Raw genomic sequence first — 17,000 nt, 5'->3', positions numbered from 1 at the left:
TAGCACCACTGCCTACATAGATGGCTCGCCTGGCACTGACATGCAGCTACCTCTGGGGCAGGGCACCCAGGGAACAGCAACAAATAATTCCACACACAGATGGCTCGCCTACAGATGAGATGCAGCCACCTCTGGGGTGGGGCAGCTGAGGAAGAGTTGCCCAGGGCCGCCACACTGAGGCCAGCCTTGACTGCATGGGGAGCGCACCCCCTGCAGCCCACCTGCTGTTCTGGAGGTTTCCTACCCACCTCCCTGCCCAGCCCAAGGCTGCGAGATCATCGCCAGTGCAGCCCCAGCTGGACTGAGACTCGCCAAGCAGGGCAGCGGGTTTCAGAGAGCAGGGGTGGGGTCTTAGCACTGTGGGGCTCTGCCAGGTATGTCCGTGGGCCTGGCTGGTCTGTTCCACTGTCATGTGCACAGTGCCCCTCCGTGCCAAGCTTAGAGATGGAGCAAGACTGGGGGGTTAGACAGCAACATCCCCTAGCACAGGCTGAGGCTGGATTGAAGCTGGTGCCCCCTGGAGGGGAAAGGTCCCATGCCCAGTCCCTGCCCCCCAAGCACGCTGGTTGTGATTCGCAATTGGGAGCTGGCTCCGTCACCTCCAGCGTGGTCTGTGGCTGTACTGGTGCCATCATGTCCCACAGAGCTTCGGCTTTCATGGAATGCTAAAGCTTCTGGCCTTAGTGGTTGGGATAGAGGCTGCCTGGGTCTGCGGAGAGCCTGTGCCTGTCGCTAGAAGGGGGAGCTGCCTGTGTGTGACCAACCCTGCAACACTGCCTGGGTCTGCTGAGAGCCTGAGCCTATCACTAGGTGGGGAGGGGGAAGGGAAGCTGGCCTGCCCCTCCATGATCTCCAAAGTCCAGTGTCCCTGACATTCACTGTTTCCCTCCTGGTGATCTTGGCGGCAGAGGGCAGGGAGGGAAATGCAGAAGGAAGAGACAGGCCGAGGGGGAAGTGCAAGTGGGGAGGGTGGGAAAGGAGAGAGCAAAAAGAGAGCTGTGCTGGGAGAGGGCGGGAACAAGGGATTTCCCTCCCCACTCGCTGCCTGCTGGGAAGGCAGATGGGCTGACAGCTGGGCTGGGGCTTCCTCAGGAGGCTGGGGGAGAAAGGACCCCATGCAGGAGTCGGAGAGGGGCTGGGAGTCAGTGAGTGACCGACACACATAGGGATGGGGAGTCAGCCCCTCCAGCAGGGGGCAGCACACAGAGCTGGGCTCATCCCCTGCAAAGGGGGGCAGTGGTCACACGCACACACACAGATGCCAGCTGCACAGACGTGGGGTGGAGGGAAACCCCAGTCCCAGGGAGTGGGGCCCCATGTGGCCCAGGGAGGCAAGAAGAAGCTGCGTCAGGAGCCAGAGTGGCTCTGGCAAGCATCTGGGAGCAGGGCCAATGGGGGAGTGTACAAGTGTACATGCAGATGGACAGCCAGCCAGCTTCATGTGGGCATGGATGGAGACAGGCGGAGGGCGTGGGTGTGGGGAAGGATGGATGGATGGAGGGGTAGAGGATGTGTGTGGGGAAGAATGGAGGGTGCACGTGGGAGGCAGATGGAGGGAGGGGTGGGTGGAGGGTGCATGTGGGGCAGTATAGATTGGTGGGAGGATAGCAGAAGTATGGAGGGGGGCAGATGGAGGGATCATAGACCCATAGCAATGTGGGGCTGGAAGGGACCTGGAGAGGACATCCTGCCCAGCCTGGGCTTTGTTTGACCTGCTTTGAGACGCCCCCTGCTGAGGTCCCCGTGCCCACCCCATGGCACCTGCCATACTCCTTGCATGCAATGTGCAACCTAAGCCGGCCTTGCGGCACTGCCGCCCTTTGCACCTCGTCCTGCCGAGAGGCCTGGCTGCCCCTCTGCACAACACGCCAGAGCCGGTGTCTCAGCTCCAGCCTCCCAGCCCCAGGTTTCAGTCTCTCCTCCTTGCCCAGGGGTGCAGAACTTTCCTCCTTTGCTGCTTTCCTTGGGGCTTTGCCAGCAGCTGCTTCACCCCCCTTGCACAGGGCCCAGAACCGGACCCAGGATGCCAACTCAGGCCTCCTCAGCGCGGCTGCAGGGCTGCTCCTGTCTGGCTCCCAGGCCCCTGCTGACCCAGCCAGGATGACAGGGGCTGGCTTGGCACTAGTATTACTCTGGTGACATCTCGTTTGGCTGGGTACTGTCCACAAACGCTACAAACTGCCATTAGCCCAGGGCTGATCCTGGTGGGCCTCTCGCTGCCAACCGACACGACCCCCTGCGAATGGGCACCTGCCCCCTAGCAGACTCAGCTAGGCTGCATGGTCCTGGTTTGCTTAGGAGGTCACATGGGGCAATATCAACAGCCTCACTGAAGGGGAGATAGCTCACGTCAACCGCCCCCCTTGCCCCAAGGCTGGGCCCTGTCGGAGGAGAGTGGGTCAGGGATGTGATTTGTTCTGGACAAATCCATGTGCCCTGGACGGCCACGTCTCACCACCCCACCTGCTAAGGGCCAATGAGAGCGTCCATTCTCTCCCCCGGGCTGGTCTAGGAGCTCCTGGGTTGTCCCTATGCACAGACAGATGAAATGTTTCCCTTTTCCAGGCCCCTGGGGTCTCTCCTGTCACAAACCAGTTCGCAAAGGTGGAGTGGGTGCGTGGGGAGGGGAAGGTGGATGGATGGTGGGGGCGCGTGAGGGGGCAGTTGGATGGATGGGGCGCATGGGGAGACGCGGGTGGATGGATGGAGGGGGTGGGCGGCAGGGTGGATGGAGGGGCATGTGCAGGAGGGGAGCGAAGGGCTGCATGGGAAGGAGACCAGCCAGGCACTGCCCCGATGGACAGCCAGAGCCCCTGGTGCAAACGGGTCCAGGTGGCAGCCCAAGTGAGCGGGGAGTGAGCCAGGAAGCGACAGAGCGGGAAGGCCCCCACTGAACAAGGACTCCGGGATCCCTCGGACTTAGGTGGTGTGTCTGCCCCCAGGGGACTCTGCAGTTGGCGCTGCCCAGCCCATGGGACCCAGGCATCTGGGGCACTGGCGGGATCCCCCCAGACCCTCCTACCTGTGGGGGCTCAGAGCCTGTGTCCGGGGCTCCGGGGGGCTCCAGCCTGGGGCCTGGGGGCTCTGGCAGAGCTGTGACTCTGCACTGCCTCGGGCCGCCCAGCGCAGGAAGCTGGAACCCGCAGGTTAAACCACATTGTCGCGCTGTTGAAAGGGGAAGTCGAGTTGCTGAGCGGTTCCTCCTGGGCTGCCTGCAGGGAACTGCCCTGGGCACAACACACACCAGAGGGCTGGGGCAACAGGCAGAATCAGGACATGGCACCGAGCTTTCCAGCCCCCACCCTGGGGCCGGGTTGGGGCTGGTGTCCCTAGAGGGAAAGCCCCCCTCCTCCCCTGGCAGCCAGCCAGTCCCCCCAGTTAGACCACCAATGGGTGCTGAGGGTTGGGATTTAAGGGCACCAGCAGGGCTGGCGGGGGAGGGAGGCTGGGACGGCAGGGGGCTGCAGGTTGGGATTGAGGGGCACATGCAGGGCTGGGTGCAGGGGGAAGCTGGGACAGCAGGGGGCTGTAGGTCCCCCGTCATCCTCCCTACAGTAGCCGTGAGGACAGGAACTGCCCCCACCCCCTCCCCAATGCTGCTGGGTCCCACTTCCTGTTTGCAGGCTGCTGGGGCCAAAGAGCTGGGAGCCCGATTTAGCCTCCAGCTCACACTCACTTCCTGAGCACGGGGCTGAGCTGGGCCCAGCCTCAGAGCGCTTGGGGGAAGGGATCACTCTGCTGGACTAGAGGTGGATGGAGCAGAGGAGAATCCCCCTCTGCTGCTGGCGGGACAGGGTGCAGGACACACAGCAATGCAGCTGGTATCCCAGCCAGCAGAAGGCAGTGAGGTGTGTGTGTGTACACACCCCACTCTCCAAGATGGGGCACTGGGGTACACCCCCAGCGAAGGCAGTGTCTCACAGCCCCCTCAGTCAGCGCCCACTAACCAGTTCCCCCCAGCAGAGCTGCCCTGGCAGAATGCAGTTGCCATGGGGCAGGGAGCAGAGCCCTTGGCTTTGCGGTGCCCTGTGGGGTCGGGGTCATAGGGTAGACAGCACACACACACACACACGGCCATTGAGGACTGGACATACAAAAGGCTGATTATGAGGGGATGGGGGAGCCAGGAGCCGGCACTTGCCAGCCTGACACAGGCGCTGGCCCCGGGCCAGGGAGAGCCAGAGCTGGGCACAGGGGGCTGGGCAGAAGGCCAGGCTTCCTCACCTGGGAGGCAGCACAGGATGAGGCATGGGGCTTCCCCACTACGGAGCACCAGCTCTGGGGGGGAGGAGGGGGCGGCAAGCTCCCTAGAGAGGAAAGGCCCTCTGCCACATTCCCTACCCCTGAGCCAGCCAGCCTCCCGCCATGGGCCAGATGGGAACCAGTGCCCTCTAGAGGGGAAAGACCCTGTGCCCCATTTCCTGCCCCCTGAGCCAGCCAGCCAGCCCCCCATCATGGGGCTGGATGGGAGCTGGCACCCCCTAGACCCCATTTCCACATCACAGAGCCAGCTGCAGACAAGCCCATCCCATGCCAATTAGCAAACCCACTTTTATTACATTGTCTAAGAAAACAGCAAAAACCATCCACACCTGGCCAGGGAACAGCTCCTGTGCCCTAGAGCACCCCTCGCTGGGCCAAGCTGGGGGGCTGGGAGCTCCGCCCACAGCCAGCGCTCCCACCTCGCTCCCTACTGTGTCCCCACTGAGCCAATGACCCACCCCCAAGGGATGCGAGGTCCTGGCTGAGGTGCAGGCGGCACTAGGTAGCCTATCTGGCCTGAGGGGAGCTGGCAGATTTGCCCACCTCTGGCTCTGGGCTGACTCGGCCCTGAGATGGGGGCACGTGGACTCACAGCTAGTCACCCCAGCTCAAAATATTGTTAACAGCTCCCCCAGGCCGATTCCAGACAGAGCAGGGCCAGGAGGGAGGGAGACCCAGAGACCGTCAGCGGGGGCAGCCGAGTGGCTCAGCCAAGCCCTGAGACACGAGCCTGGACACTGCGATGTCGACGGCCCTGGGGAGTGAGAGAGCACAAATTAGCACTGTGTGCCCCGGATAGCTGCATCTCCGAGCTAGGCAGGCCAGCTCTGGGGTAGGGCAGCTGCCCCATGGCCACAGCAGCCATCCTCTGCCCTGCCCCACAGCACCCTCTAGTGTTGCGCCAGGTAATTACCGGAGCTGGCTGCGCAGATCCTCCCGCTGGCCCCGCAGCACCTCCAGCAGTGGATCCTCCTCGAATTCAGTGCCATCTGATTCTGGGGGTGACAGAGAGCCCAGCTCACACCCCAGCCAGGTCCTCCCATATCCCACCTGCCCCCATGCACACCCCAGCCAAGTTCCCCCAAATCCCACCTGCCCCACTCACACCCCAGCCAGGTCCCCCCAAATCCCATCTGCGCCCACTCACACCCCTACCCCAGCCAGACCCCAGCAAGATCCCCCACCCCCAAGATCCCATCCAGTTCCCCTCAGCCCCCACCTCCACTGGAACCCTGGCTAGATCCCTCCCTAGCCCTGCTCAGAGCCCTTCCCCTCCCAGCCTGAAATGAGAACTCCCACTTTCTACTGCCACTCCTCACTGAGCCCCCCCACCAGCCCTCTCTTCCCTACCCGGGCTGCCAGCCACCCCCTGCACCCCCTCACCCTCCGCCTCCTCTAGCAGCTGAACCGCCAGCTGCAGCAGCTGTGGGTGCTGGGAACCAGGGGCCGGGAGCTTCTCTGCTGCACTATGCTCTGGAGGGGAGACTGCTCCCTCCCCTGACTGGCATCCCCTGGTGGGAGAGTGGGATGCTGGGGAGGAGAACAGCCTCTCAGAGATCACCTGGGAAAGAAAGAGATATGGGAGGTCACTTGCCCTGAGGTCTGCACCCCCAGCCCACACCACTATTGTGTTCCCACAGCCTGCGCCCACAGCCAGCACCTCAAACCCACTCCCCCCAGCCAGCGCCCCTGCCCCATCCTTCTCTGCTGGGAGGTCAGGTGCTCCCCATGCACTCCTGCCCCCCACAGTGCCCCCTGCTGGGAGAGGAGCTCCCTCCACAGCCTATGCCCCCACCCCACTCCCCACAGCCAGGCTCTCTCTGGGTACTGCACCTGCCCCAGGACACCGTGGATGGATGATTCCCCCTTCCTGCCTCTCCTGCTCCAGCTGGGGGTTGCCTCTGGCTCCGTGGCAGCTCTGCCTCGCAACAGCTGAGGCTTGGAAGGCCACTCGGTCTCTTTAGGCATGTGCTGTGCCACACCCACTGCCCAGGCTCCCTGCTGAGCATCCCGGGAGCCGTGCCGCTCCGCCGGTCCCGCTGCCCGTCGAGCATCCCGGGAGCCGTGCCGCTCCGCCGGTCCCGCTGCCCGTCGAGCATCCCGGGAGCCGTGCCGCTCCGCCGGTCCCGCTGCCCGCCGAGCATCCCGGGAGCCGTGCCGCTCCGCCGGTCCCGCTGCCCGCCGAGCATCCCGGGAGCCGTGCCGCTCCGCCGGTCCCGCTGCCCGCCGAGCATCCTGGGAGACAGGCTGCTCCGCCGGTCCCGCTGCTCGCCGAGCATCCTGCGGAACAGGCCGCTCAGATGGTCCTGCTGCCCACCGAGCATCCTGGGAGACAGGCTGCTCCGATGGTCCTGCTGCCCGCCGAGCATCCTGGGAGATGGGCTGCTCTGCCAGTCCTGCTCCCTGCTGAGAATCCTGGGAGGCGGGATGTTCCGCTGGTCCCATTACCTGCCGAGCATCCTTGGAGCTCCACCTCTCTGCAGCTCCTCCTCCATTTCCCTCAGGCTGTGGTGTGCTGGAGGGGGTGGCAGCAGATGCCAGCTGCCCCAAGACGTGGACAGCTATGGGATTCTGCCCCACAGCTGGTTTAGCACTCAGGAAGGGCACCTCCAGGGGGTGCCCCATCTCTTGGCGAAGAGCAGAGGGTCCTGGTGCCCACTCCAGGCCAGATCTGACTTCTGGCTGGGCAGCAGGTGCTGGGAATGCAGCACCATCTCTGCTCCTCCATGCCACTGCACCTGGCAGCAGCCCAACGCCAGGATGTGCCATGCATGCCCCATGGCCCTGCAGGAATAAGGGGAGAGGTGTGCCGATGAAGGGGCATTGCCTGCAATATCCTCGAATAACATTAAGTATCGCCAGAGCTCGCTGCATTAAAAACACAAACGTTTGTGCGTCACCACGGGATCGATTTTGCTAGGAGACCCACCTGATGGAACCCTGGGAAATGCTACAAGCTCAAGGCGCTCTCCAACAGCGGGCCAGCCAACCCCAGCTTGGGCTTGGTTTAGTTGGGAATTGGTCCTGCTTTGAGCAGGGGGTTGGACTAGATACCTCCTGAGGCCCCTTCCAACCCTGATATTCTATGATTCTATGATTGGAGGTCCCTAGGAGATGCTCCGGTGATGGGGAAGGCACCCTCCAAAGCAGCCCGAAGGGAAACCCGCTGTCGGCTGCTCACCTGTGATGGGAAGCCCAGCCCAAGGGCCCAAGATGGACAAGGGAGGGACTCACAGACTGATGGGGTTGCTTGTGCGGAACTAAGAGTTGCTACAGATTCCTAGATCCCAAGGCCAGAAGGGAACGTAGTGATCATGCAGTCTGGCCCCCCGTGTAACACAACCCGAGACTTGCCCTGAAGAATTCCTCGAGCTGCGTGGCAACAGGGGAATTTTCTGTCATATTTTTATGACGACTATGTGTGCCTCAGTGTCCCCATATGATGCATTGTTACCCGGTGGGAGGATGGGAAGAAATGGGAACATTCTTAATGTTTTCTCTGAATACTGTGTGTGTCTCAGCTTCCCCTACATTGGGGTGGGCAAACTACGGCCCGTGACCAGCTTGTTACACCTTTTAATCCGGCCCTTGAGCTCCCACCAGGGAGCAGGACTTGCCCATTTCCGCGCATGGCTCCCGGAAGCAGCAGCATGTCCCCTCAAGGGGCTCCACATGCTTCCCCCACCCGAAGTGCCGGCTCTGCAGCAATCATTGGCCACAAGAGCGGTGCCTACAGATGGGGCAGCATACAGAGCTACCTGGCTGGTGCTGCACCTCTGCGTAGGAGCCGGAGAAGGGATGTGCCGCTGCTTCTGGGAGCTGGTTGAGGTAAGCACCACCTGGAGCCTGCATCCCATACCACCTCCCGCGCCTCAACCCCCTGCCCAAGCCCTGATCCCCCTCCTGCCCTCCGAACCCAGTCCCAGCCCAGAGCCCCCCCATACCCCAAACCGCTCATTCCCAGCCCAGAGCCTCCTCCCATATTCCGAACCCCTTTGCTCCACCCCTAACCCCCTCCTGCACCCCAAGCCCTTCATCCCTGGCCCCACCCCAGAGCCTGCACTCTCGACCAGACCCCTCACCCCCCAATTTCGTGAGCATTCATGGCCTGCCCTACAATTTTCATACCCAGATGTGGCCCTCAGGCCAAAATGTTTGCCCACCCCTGCCTGATATACTACTCAAGTATCTAGGTGGTGGGATAAGGGGGTGTGATCGTTGCAGAGACCCGTAGAGGGCAGGTGTGACTGCTGGTGGGCTGCAGAGAACCGCCCACACGCTGTATCCTGGCAACTGATGGCCAGGCCCCCTCCTCTGCAAGAACCAGCCCGAGGTGCTGGTGCAAGACCAGGGGACCTGCTGGCCCAGGAAAGAGACAAAGGAAGGAAAGGGGGCAATGGGCAGCTGAAAGGATCAGTCTCCTGGTTTGGGACTGAGGGTGGCCCAGTAGAGCCCAGGGCTCTGCCCCACCCCACACCCCAGATGAACTCGATTGAAACAACATTCCTGATTTCTGTGCTAACAATTTCTGTCCTAGGTTGTGTTCCCAACAATGAATAAACCTCCCGTATCACACACTGGCTGAATCCCTGTGACTGTGGAGTGGGGGTGCAGGGCCCTTTGGCGGGGGGTGGGGGGTTGAGGGTCCCCAGGTGCTCTTCCAGGTGGACTTGCTCCAGGGAGCTCACAGGGTGAACAGGGGGCCGAACGCTCCGAGAAGTGCTGAAGCTGAAGATGCTTCTTGCTCTGGTGGAAAGGCCCCTGCAGGGAGAGTCTGGGCCGACCCTCATACAGATCAGTTCCAGAGCACCCAAACTGTGACTCCATGACAGTGGAAAAGGCTTGTTTGCTGTCAGAGTGGGCTGGGAGAGAAGACAAAGGTATGAAGGGAGGCCGGGTCCTTCGAAAGGACTGGCCAAGGCAGGCCCTGTGTCAATGAAAAAGCCTAGAAGACAGTGGCAAGAGGTCAGCAGGCCGTGGCTGCGTCCCAGAGCGGGATTTCCCCACCTCTCCACAGGGAGCAGAGCAGAGACCCAGCTGGAGGACAGGGAAAGTGTGAGGTGAGGGGAATAAAGCCTTGGCTGCTGGAGTGTTCTGGGGCCCTCCCCAGGACCTGACCAAGTCAGTTGGATGTTCAGACGGACAGGGGTGGAATGTGAGGTTCATTACAGTGTGGCTGGGCTTGGGGTTTGTCATAGAGTCACCGGGCGATGCTCTGGAACTACTCCTTATGAAGCCAGTCAGGGCTCTGGGGGAGCCTCCTCTCTCTGAGCAGACTGTCTCCAGGGCAAGAAGCTCACACAGCTTTGACCTTCCTGCGTCTGACCTCGGAGCATTCAGCATCCCCTTCCACACTGTGCACTTCCCGCAGCAAGTCCGCCTGGGCGGGGGTCCTGCGGAAGCCAGAGGGTCCTGCACCCCAACTTCACAGTCAGAGGTGACTCTCAGCCAGTCGGTAAAACAGGTTTATTAGTTGACAGGACCACAGCATAGAACAGAGCTTGTTGGCACAGAAATCAGTGACTTTCAGCCAAGTCCGTCTTGGGGGGAGGGAAGCCCAGAGTCAGGATTCTGGTCCTCCCGCTGTGCCCCAAGCCAGCCCAGACGAGACTGACTTCCAGCTGCCTGACCCCTGCCCTGCCCTGCCCTGCCCAATGCTCCTCCTCCAGCCTTTGTCTCGCTTCCCAGGCCAATATCCCCCTCCTGGGTCTCAGGTTATGAAGGGGCAGCTACAGCATCCGTATAGGCAGCTAGATCACCCCCCACAAGTCACACACCCTTATTCCCACCACCGAGACATTGGTGCAATACACAGGGAAACTGAGGCACACAGCATTCATGCAGAACAGTAAGACTCACATACAACATAACAAGGGAAAATTCCCACTTTGTCACAGGGTTGACCTGGCTATGTTTGAACCCTGAGCTCTCTGCACCAGCCTAAGGCCTCCCTAGGCTGCAGCTAGGTGTATGGTGCATCACAGGGGCTCCTCCCAGGGACAGTTCTAATGTGGGAGCCCTGATCCTATGCACCCATGACAAGCAGGTGTTTAGAAAAACCTCTCACCTTGATCTAAAAGTTGCTGGTGACAGCAAATGCCCCCGCTCCTTGGGAAATCCTTCCAGTGGTTACCTTCTCTCACCGTATGCCTCATTTCCAGGCTGACCTGGTCTAGCTTCACCTTCCAGCCCTTGCATGGTGGCAGAGCCCAGGATGTCACATTCCTCCCCCACGTAGACACTCACAGACAGGGATAAGTCACCCCGTCACCTTCCCTTCATTAAGCTATAGACTCAGGATGCAGCTATGCTTCAAAATGACGTTGATCTAACTTACATTGGCATACGGCTGCTGCAGTTACTGAACAGCAACTGTGTGCCCACATAAGCTGGCTACCTTGCATCGCCCTAACTCTAGTGTAGACCAGGGCTTAGGGACGACACTTCCGCGGCTACGTCAGCCCAACACAGCCTATGTCAACCTAACCGAGTAGTGCAGACCAGGCTTCCATCTGTCGTTCTCGGGCGGGTTTTCTCTAGTCCCCCTCCAATTTATTCTCATCCTCGAGCAGTGGGCACAGAAGTGGATGATGACGTCCAGCGCGTGGGCTACGGGCTGGACAGTGCTGCGGCAGGGCGGGTGCTGGGAATACAGCGCACACAGGAGCTGACCAGAGGGCTCTGAGCAGTTTGTGGCTAGGAAAGGCAACAATGGTATGATGCCCTGTCACACATAAGGGCTCACCCGGGAGCGTCACTGGTGCAAGAACTGGTGGGGGGTGCTCTGAGTGGGGGGTTACACAGAGACAGTAGGGTGACCTATGAAGCGGGGGGATTTTCCTAGTGTCTTGCATGAATGCTGTCTGTGGCTCAGTTCCCCTGTGTATTGTGTGTTTAACGAGGTGGTGGGAGGGAGTTTGTTGCTGGAGAAAAGCAGGTGTCACCTCGCCTGGCAGTCAGGACCCCGACAACTGCCTGGAGATTGGGTACCCTAGTGACTTGTAGGTCCCCCCAGCTTGGCAGTCAGCTGATTCTGGCCCATGAAAGGACAATGGGCTGAGGAGAGAGGACCCCTGTGGCTGGGTTCCAGCCAGGGGGCTGCTGGGCTGTGGACAAAGAGCAGCCTGAGCCCAGCAGGACTGAGACTGGCCAGGTTCAAGAGCCCTGAGAACTGCCTGTGCTGGACTCAGATGCCCAATAAACCCTCCTGTGTTACATTGGCTGGGAGTCACTGCAGGATAGAGATCGGGATTGCATTGCTCTCTCTGGGTGTGAAGGCCCCGGGGTCCAGCATGAGTGGACTCTTTGAGGGGGCTCACAGCGAGGCATGGGTGAGAGGTGCAGGTCCAGGAGGCACTGAAGTGCAGGGCTTAACCCCCAGAGAGTGTGTGGACCCATGAGAAGGGCTGTCATGCTGAGGGGAGCTCCTCCCAAGGACCTTACAGAGCCGAGAGTGCACGGGGCATGAGAGTCCGTGACATGACCCCAGGGTAGATTGAATTGCCCAGCATTCTCAGGCAGGGCGGGCAGGGAACAGCTCCACAGATGGCTGTGCCCCCATGATCCCTGCTGGGAGAGGCAGGTCTCCCAGAATCATACCCCCAATCACTCCTGGGCTCCTACCATCCTTGGGCCCCAGGCCAGCTGAGTCCTCCAGTCCAGCAGGGGCAGCGACCTGTCAGCCTGGCTTGCCTGCTCCATCTTCCGACGCAGGCGCCACTGAAACAGGATGTCATCCTCTGGCCGAATGGAAGAGGAGCATTGTGGGATACGGGCAGGAGGCCAGGGCTCTGGAGGAAGATAAAGAGTATCACGGGAGGAACAAGAGACAGGGAATAACCCGCTCTGGGCCCAGATGGGAGCCAGTGCCCCCTGGAGGGGAAAGGCCCAGTACCTCGGTTCCTACCTGGGGAGGGCTCCGGTAGGGAGAGGTGAGAGGGGCTGGGAAGCGCCTGGTCCGAGTCCGCGGTGCTCGATGGAGGTGTGGAGTGCAGCCCCTCAGAACTGACGGGGATGGTGCTGCTCAGGGAGGACTCACTGCAGGAACAGCAGGCAAGCTTAGAGGGGACAGAGGGTTTGTCCGTTGAAGGGCATCCTGCCTCTTCCCAGTGTGCAGGAGGGGGGATACCCAGTGTAGGTGCCACGGGGGGGGGGGGGGTGTTGCAGGGGGGGAGATGTGTACACAGCAGAGAAGAGGCTGCCATGGGGTAAGGGCGGGGAAATACCCAGTGCAGAGTGTGTGTGACAGGACAGTACCTTCTCAGCAGCAGCCGGGTGGCTCTCTCCTGCAGGCTGTGGCTGTCGGGGTCAGGGGAGTCCAGCGGGGAGGTATCTGAGGGGGCTCCCTGGAAGAGAGCGAGCGTGCAGTGCAGGGAACAGCCCCACGATCAGGCCCCAGGGGGCTGGTAGCACCAGGAACTGTCTCCCACAAAGCCAGCCAGGGGACATGGTCCCCTGCGGCCCAAGAGAGGGGCTGGGCAGAGGCCTGGGCATGGGGTGGGATCCCCAGAGTGGATAGAGAGGGGCTGGGCAGGGACTGGGAGGCAGAGAGATCCCCAGAGTGGAGAGAGAGAGCCTGGGCAGGGTCCCAGGGGCACCCCAGAGCCAGCCTGCCCCTCTCCCTAGCTATGTAGCTGCCCGGTGCCCCCCAGCTCTGCCTCCCTGCAAGCGACTTACTGACCATGGGGCGCAGTGGGGGGCTGACAAGCACCCATTCTGGCCTGACCTCTTCCAGCTTGGTACAGTCTGTAAGGAGATGGCCCAGTTAATGGAGGGACCAGGGAACCAACCAACTCCCCACCCAAAGGGACCTCAAGCAGGGGAGAGGTAGGAACCCCTTAGTCTGAGTGCCCTCCCCCAAGCAGGGACCCTGAGCTAGGGAGTGTGGGATCCCTGCCCAGCAAGGGAGGGTACCTGGCTTTGTCCCCCCTTTCGGGGTGGAGCTGTCAGAGGGAGGTGCTGGCTCCAACCACCAGAACTCCCTGGCTGTGGAGATGGGGGGCACTTGGCGCTGGCTGCGGCTGCTCGGCTGCCCATGGCGGAAACGCTCTATGTACCTGCAAGGAAAGGAGATGGTCTTAATGGTCACCCTCCCAGCCCGGAGCCAGGCCTAAAACCAAGAGTCCTGGCTCCCAATCCTCCCCCCTGCCCGCCCCTGATCAAACCACTAGACCCCTCTCCACTCCCAGACCTAAGACAGAACTCAGGAGTCCTGGCTCCCAGCCCCCACATCCCGCTTTAATGACCAGACCCCACTGCCCTGGGAGCAGCTCACTTGGCAATGATGGACTCCCCATCCTGGGCTGAGGCAGCCCCTGGGCCCCCTAGCCTCAAGGCTGGCGACTCCTGGGGGGTGCTAGGGGAGCTGCGCTCGGTTGAGGGCCACGATTCGGGGAAGGGGTTGGTGGACTCCGAGTCCAGAGCTGTCCCCCGGCAGGTGGGACCCTGCAGGAAGCTGAGATCTGGGGGGCTGGAGGCCGTGGGCTCAGGGGGTCGCCGTTGGTGCAGGGCGAGGGCAGGGACACCGGTCAGCAGGCGGGCCGGGCTCAGGGTCTGGGGAGAAATAGAGAAAGCTCAGGGGAGCGATGCAGGCCAGCCTAGGCAGAAACTGCATCCCCATCTCTCCCACAATGCAGCCCCCACAAACCTCCACAGCCCAACCCGGTTTCCCCATAGCCACCCCTGCCTGACCTAGCTCCCCCCCTGCAGCCCTCTAACGCAACGCAGCTCCCCTCTGCATCACCCCCTCAGCCCAAACCAGCTTCCCCCAAACACAGCCTTTCCCAGCACTCCCAATGCCTCCCTGCAGTCCCCACCCCGACCCATCTTCCCCCCAAACTCCACAACACAGCATGACCCCGCTCCCCCATCCAGCCCTCCAATGCCTTCCAACACCGGACCATGCACTGGTGCTGTGGGCCGGGCAGGCGGGTAGGTGAGGGGTGGTAGTGGCTCCGGGCTGGGCTCTTCATGGCGAAGGGGCTCCCCTGGACAGAGAACAGAGCCGTGCTGCAGGGAAAAGGAGAATTAGCAGGGCACAGGGCAGCCACTCCCCCCAGTCAACCCCACCCCTGGGACCAGACATCACCCCCCCATTCCCTCCACACCCCAGGACCAGACACCATCGCCCCCCCTAGTCCCCACACACCCCGGGACCAGATGGCATCACCCTCCAGTCCCCCCAATCCCCGACAGCATCGCCCCCCATTCCCAGGGACCAGACAGCATCACCCTCCCAGCATCACCGCCCCAGTCTCCCCCACACCCTGGGACCAGCCAGCAGCACCCCCCGTCCCCTCCCCCACAGCATCACCCCCCATTCCCCGGGACTAGACAGCATCGCTCCCCGTCCCAGCATCGCCCCCCCAGCATCGTCCCCGTCCCCTCCCCCCCAGCATCGCCCCCCAGCATCGTCCCCGTCCCCTCCCCCCCAGCAGTGCCCCCCAGTCCCCCCGACACCCCGGGACCAGATCGCAGCGCCGCCCAGTCCCCTCCCCCACAGCATCGCCCCCCATTCCCCAGGACTAGACAGCATCGCTCCCCGTGCCCTCCCCCCCCATTCCCCGGGACCAGACCGCAGCGCCCCCCAGCAGCGCCGCCCAGTCCCCCCGGCACCAGACCGCAGCGCCTCCCAGTCCCCCCGTCCCCCCAGGACCAGACCGCAGCGCCGCCCAGTCCCCCCGACACCCCGGGACCAGACCGCAGCGCCCCCCAGTCCCCCTGTCACCAGACCGCAGCGCCCCCCAGTCCCCCCGACACCCCGGGACCAGACCGCAGCGCCCCCCAGCAGCGCCGCCCAGTCCCCCCGGCACCAGACCGCAGCGCCTCCCAGTCCCCCCGACACCAGACCGCAGCGCCCCCCGGTCCCCCCGACACCAGACCGCAGCGCCCCCCGGTCCCCCCGACACCAGACCGCAGCGCCCCCCAGTCCCCCCCGTCACCCCGGGACCAGACCGCAGCGCCCCCCAGTCCCCCCCGTCACCAGACCGCAGCGCCCCCCAGTCCCCCCCGTCACCCCGGGACCAGACCGCAGCGCCCCCCCGTCCCCCCGACACCAGACCGCAGCGCCCCCCGGTCCCCCCGTCACCCCGGGACCAGACCGCAGCGCCCCCCAGTCCCCCCGACACCAGACCGCAGCGCCCCCCGGTCCCCCCGACACCCCGGGACCAGACCGCAGCGCCCCCCAGTCCCCCCGACACCCCGGGACCAGACCGCAGCGCCCCCCGGTCCCCCCGACACCAGACCGCAGCGCCCCCCCAGTCCCCCCGTCACCAGACCGCAGCGCCCCCCCGGTCCCCCCGTCACCCCGGGACCAGACCGCAGCGCCCCCCGGTCCCCCCGACACCAGACCGCAGCGCCCCCCAGTCCCCCCGTCACCAGACCGCAGCGCCCCCCGGTCCCCCCCCGTCCCCCCGGAACCAGACCGCAGCGCCCCCCGGTCCCCCCGACACCAGACCGCAGCGCCCCCCCGTCACCAGACCGCAGCGCCCCCCAGTCCCCCCGTCACCAGACCGCAGCGCCCCCCGGTCCCCCCGTCCCCCCGACACCAGACCGCAGCGCCCCCCGGTCCCCCCGTCCCCCCGACACCAGACCGCAGCGCCCCCCCGTCCCCCCGACACCAGACCGCAGCGCCCCCCGGTCCCCCCGTCCCCCCGACACCAGACCGCAGCGCCCCCCGGTCCCCCCGTCCCCCCGGGACCAGACCGCAGCGCCCGCTCGCCGGCCTGAGCGCGGTGGGACGCAGCCTGCTCCGCGGGGCGGACACAAGGGGCCGCGCGCCCCAGGGGGACCGGGGACGGCGGCTGGGGAGGCGGGAGGACCCAGGGGCGGGGCCCGATCTCGGGGGGTATCAGGGAGGTACCTGGACTCCATCCTTCCCGGCGCGAGCTGCGGGCCCGCGGGGTATGGGGAACCCAGGCGTCCGGGACCCTCCCCCAACCGAACTTGCCGCCTAGGCCGTCACCTAGCAACGGCCGCCAGGCATGACGGGTAAAGCCGGTGGCGGGAGAACTGGGCGTGTATCCCATAATGCACCACGCTGTCCGGGATTTTTCCCCCGCCGCGCAAAATGGCCGCCCAGGCGTCTGTAGGCAGGTCCTGACTACACTTCCCATGAGGCACAGCGCCACTTGTCTGCGCTCCCATGGTGCCCCGCGCCTCTTTTAACCAGCTCAATGTGATCGCTGGCGTTGGGGCAATGCTTTGACTACAACTACCGTGAGTCATTTCGCCACTGACTACAACTCCCATGGGGCAGTGCAGCGTGCCCCCAGCCACTCCATAAAAATGGCCCTTGGGTGTGTCTGCGCGTCCCATGATTACATAGCCGATGTTTCAGAATAGCAGCCATGTTAGTCTGTATCCCCAGAAAGAACAGGCTAGGTGGGGCACCTTAGAGACTAACACATTTATTTGAGCAAAAGCTTTTATGGGCTACAGCTCACTTCTTCGGCTGCATGGGTGGAACATACAGCAAGAAGAGACATGTACACATACAGAGAACATGAAAAGGTGGAAGTAGCCATACCAACGCTAAGAGGCCAATCGATTGAGACGAGCTATTATCAGCAGGAGGGAAAAAAACTTTTAAAGTGATAATCAAGATAGCCCATTTCAGACAGTTGACTGAGGTGTGAGGCTAATTACCATGGGGTAAATAGCTTCCATTTGTGTAATGACCCAGCTACTCCCAGTGTCTAGTCAAGCCCAAATTAATGTTACTTAGTATGCATATTAAT

At 62.9% G+C, this 17,000-nt stretch overlaps 2 protein-coding genes across 6 annotated transcripts in view; both read right to left on the bottom strand.

Moving 5' to 3' along the window:
* ARHGAP33 (Rho GTPase activating protein 33) overlaps nt 1-3,146 on the bottom strand; it is a 72,969-nt gene extending 69,823 nt beyond the window's left edge. For both annotated transcript variants that reach the window (XM_050930579.1, XM_050930580.1), the window contains exon 1: nt 3,023-3,146. The gene's annotated coding sequence lies outside the window, so the exon portion shown is untranslated. The remainder of the gene's footprint in view (nt 1-3,022) is intronic.
* Nucleotides 3,147-4,526: 1,380 nt separating this feature from the next.
* On the bottom strand, nt 4,527-16,321 carry PROSER3 (proline and serine rich 3). 4 transcript variants are annotated; one of them, XM_050930582.1, is made up of 12 exons: nt 16,226-16,321; nt 14,163-14,271; nt 13,538-13,815; nt 13,177-13,319; nt 12,944-13,008; nt 12,520-12,608; nt 12,170-12,300; nt 11,887-12,053; nt 6,097-7,047; nt 5,647-5,824; nt 5,177-5,258; nt 4,527-5,017 (listed from the first exon to the last, which is right to left on the bottom strand). In XM_050930582.1, exons 2-12 carry the CDS (start codon nt 14,232-14,234, stop codon nt 4,948-4,950), a joined length of 2,226 nt encoding a protein of 741 aa, XP_050786539.1. In that variant the 5' UTR covers nt 14,235-14,271; nt 16,226-16,321; the 3' UTR covers nt 4,527-4,947. The 4 variants fall into 4 exon arrangements, with proteins under 4 accessions (XP_050786539.1, XP_050786538.1, XP_050786541.1 ...); XM_050930581.1 differs by lacking the exon at nt 16,226-16,321 and adding an exon at nt 16,124-16,190; XM_050930584.1 differs by lacking the exons at nt 12,944-13,008; nt 13,538-13,815; nt 14,163-14,271.
* Nucleotides 16,322-17,000: the final 679 nt, after the last annotated feature.

Source organism: Gopherus flavomarginatus, chromosome 20, assembly GCF_025201925.1.
Source record: "Gopherus flavomarginatus isolate rGopFla2 chromosome 20, rGopFla2.mat.asm, whole genome shotgun sequence".
Taxonomy (NCBI): Eukaryota; Metazoa; Chordata; order Testudines; family Testudinidae; genus Gopherus; species Gopherus flavomarginatus.
This window is presented reverse-complemented; position numbering and strand designations above follow the sequence as displayed.

Excerpts from the sequence above, each read along its gene's own strand:
- PROSER3 (XM_050930581.1), bottom strand. Across the intron at positions 12,609-12,943 it reads GCCCCCCACTGCGCCCCATG|GGAGCCCCCTCAGATACCTC; the intron begins GTCAGTAAGTCG and ends GCTCTCTTCCAG. Across the intron at positions 7,048-11,886 it reads TGGCCTGGGGCCCAAGGATG|GGCCATGGGGCATGCATGGC; the intron begins GTAGGAGCCCAG and ends TTATTCCTGCAG.